The 2,592-nt window shown below is 33.3% G+C and overlaps 1 protein-coding gene across 1 annotated transcript; it reads left to right on the top strand.

The window, feature by feature from the left end:
• LOC126698674 (probable glutathione S-transferase) lies at positions 1-1,809 on the top strand. Its single transcript, XM_050396054.1, has 2 exons — positions 1-643; positions 1,207-1,809. The coding sequence occupies exons 1-2, from the start codon at positions 332-334 to the stop codon at positions 1,564-1,566; spliced, it is 672 nt and encodes a 223-aa protein (XP_050252011.1). The 5' UTR covers positions 1-331; the 3' UTR covers positions 1,567-1,809.
• Positions 1,810-2,592: the final 783 nt, after the last annotated feature.

Genomic DNA, 2,592 nt, shown 5'->3' with positions numbered 1-2,592 from the left:
AAAAGATCAGTCCAACTGTTTAACTATGCTAGAGTACCAACTTGGCAGGAGCAGACTTTTGTCTCGGACACTAGGCAGCTGATGCATCAGGGAATGACTGCTATTTTGTTTTGTGTACCTAAAGTTATCATACCCCATGTATTACAGCTTGCAATTTGGTCTACTAGGTTCCTTATGCATGTCTATAATCTTTGTATGAACTCTATGGTGGCTTAGCCTCTTTGTTATTTTTCTCCATCAATATATTATGTTTATCAGGTATCAAAAAAAAAAAAATTAGATAAGGCCTCCCTTCCCCACAACGTTGGAAGAAAATTAAGAAAATCTATCTATGGAAGAAGTAAAGCTACTAGGATTCTGGCCAAGTATATATGTTCATCGAGTTATATGGGCACTGAAACTCAAGGGTATCAAATATGAATATGTAGAACAGGATGTAATATTCAACAAGAGTGATATGCTTTTGAAGTACAACCCAGTCCATAAGAAGGTTCCTGTACTTATTCATGGTGGGAAACCCATCGCAGAATCCATTTTCATCCTTGAGTATATTGATGAGACTTGGCCACAGAACCCCTTGCTTCCAGATGATCCTCACGAGAGAGCTGTGGCTCGGTTTTGGGCAAAGTTTGGAGAGGATAAGGTAATTATGCATCACTAATTAATTATTATGTTTATTCTTGCATTGCATAAAATCAGACCTACAACCTTTCTTTTCTTTTCTTTTTTTGATATAATTTCACCAACAACTTTGTTCTCCTTAATTGTTAGTATTTTTTTTTAACTTTTCATTTATACATGTGAAAGTTTAAAAGTATTTGCTTGATTTGTAAATGTCAATTAACTAAAGATGAAAAAATAAGAGGAGAATAAAAAAGGGTGATTGTCTTTTCTTTTTCTTTTTCTTTTTGGTATATTTGATTTTTTATTTGTTTATATAAACATGATATGATAGGATTTAAATTTATAGTATCAATTCTGTAATAATTTTTAGACATTGATTTTTAGTATATATAGGCAGATTCAAACCTAAATTTCTTATTAGAAGAGAAAATATTTTACTGTTAAATTAACCAGAACTCACATAAATTTGATTAATCTAACTATTATAAACTGAACAAAACAAACTTTGAACATTTTTTCTAGACTTAGATAATAAGATGGAGATGTTACCCGCTCTAATTGGATACTTTTTGAGTGATTTAGACCTACAACTTGTTTGGCTTCTTTATAACTGGTGGACAAGAACAAGTGAAAGCAACAGAAGAAGTGAAAGAACTTCTGGGAATCCTAGAAGAGCATGGTCTTGGAGAGAAGAAGTTTTTCGGTGGCAGTGACATAGGACTGGCTGACTTAGCGTTTGGATGGATAGCTTGCTTGCTGGAAATCTTTCAAGAAGCAGCTGGGGTCAAAGTGTTGGAAGCTGATAGCTTCCCTCGCTTACAGGCATGGATCAAAAACTTCAATGAAATTCCAGCCATTAAAGAAAGCCTTCGCGATCGCAATGAGCTGTTGACATATTTCAAATGGCGAAGAGAACACTTGATGTCCTCAGCAGCATCATAAACATATTAAACACTAGTACTCGCATCAGCTTGGTCTGCAATTCAATAGCTTGTGTGCTCTCATTCTCTGAATCTAAATCTCAAGATATGTTATTCTACAAATAAGTTTGTGTGTCTGAGTGCAAAAGACATGGCAGTGTGACTGGTAATTTACTAGATGTATAATGCTACAAGTAGAGGCTTGCAATTATTGATTTTTTTCAATTTGAAAGTAATAAAATTCAACCCATTTTCCTTCATAAAATTCAACTAGTCTAGATTCTAGAAACACATCTTGGTCATTTCCGCTATAGGCTCCAGGTCTCTTAGCGCATTTACGTTACAGAAATGACCTCAGGAATGCCACTGCTCGAAAGTTTTACCACTCAAAAAAATATAAATAAAAAACCTTACATGACATGAATATTCCGATTTATTTAGAGTACTAACATCTTCCTCCCTCAATTAAAGATCTAGAATTTTGATTGAAAATTAGATTACTTTTTTTTTTTTTTTTGGGAAAGAAAAAAAAAATTAATTAGATGACGTGAATGTGTTGTGTTATATAGAAATCTATATATCTATATATAATATAAAAACGAAACGTTTGACTTTTTGTTGATCACTCTTTATTATGCCACATGCCTTTATAAATTTATGCCACGTATACATTTTAAAATACCGAATAGTTATGCTTTTTCATTTTACCCATTAAGTTTCAATATCTACTCATCGTTTCACATAAGATGTATATATTAAAACAAAAAACTATCATTGAGAAGAAAGACATTGGTAAGGCATAATGAAAAAAATGAGAAATCTGATAAGAATAGTGATGATGTGAAAAATCACCAAGTTGAGGACCTCATCTCACTAGATGGACGATCCCGAGGTTGGTCATGTCTCCGGTGAAAACCTACAAGAAAGCTTGGGAAAGAAGTGTAATACACCAGTATGGTGTTTGCCAAAAATACTCCAATGCTTAAGTTAGATAGGGAGAAAATGGTTAAAGAGAAACATGACTTGGAGTGGTTTTTTGGTTGAGTAT

This window comes from Quercus robur, chromosome 9, assembly GCF_932294415.1.
Source record: "Quercus robur chromosome 9, dhQueRobu3.1, whole genome shotgun sequence".
NCBI classification, from domain to species: domain Eukaryota; kingdom Viridiplantae; phylum Streptophyta; class Magnoliopsida; order Fagales; family Fagaceae; genus Quercus; species Quercus robur.
The sequence above is the reverse complement of the archived record's forward strand: the minus strand, read 5'-3'. Positions and strand labels throughout refer to the sequence as shown.

What these genes read in the sequence shown, in the direction of transcription:
- LOC126698674 (XM_050396054.1), top strand. Translation starts at nt 332, where the DNA reads ATGGAAGAAGTAAAGCTACTAGGATTCTGGCCAAGTATATATGTTCAT. An exon ending in CAAAGTTTGGAGAGGATAAG is followed by an intron (nt 644 to 1,206) that starts GTAATTATGCAT and finishes TGAGTGATTTAG; the next exon opens with ACCTACAACTTGTTTGGCTT.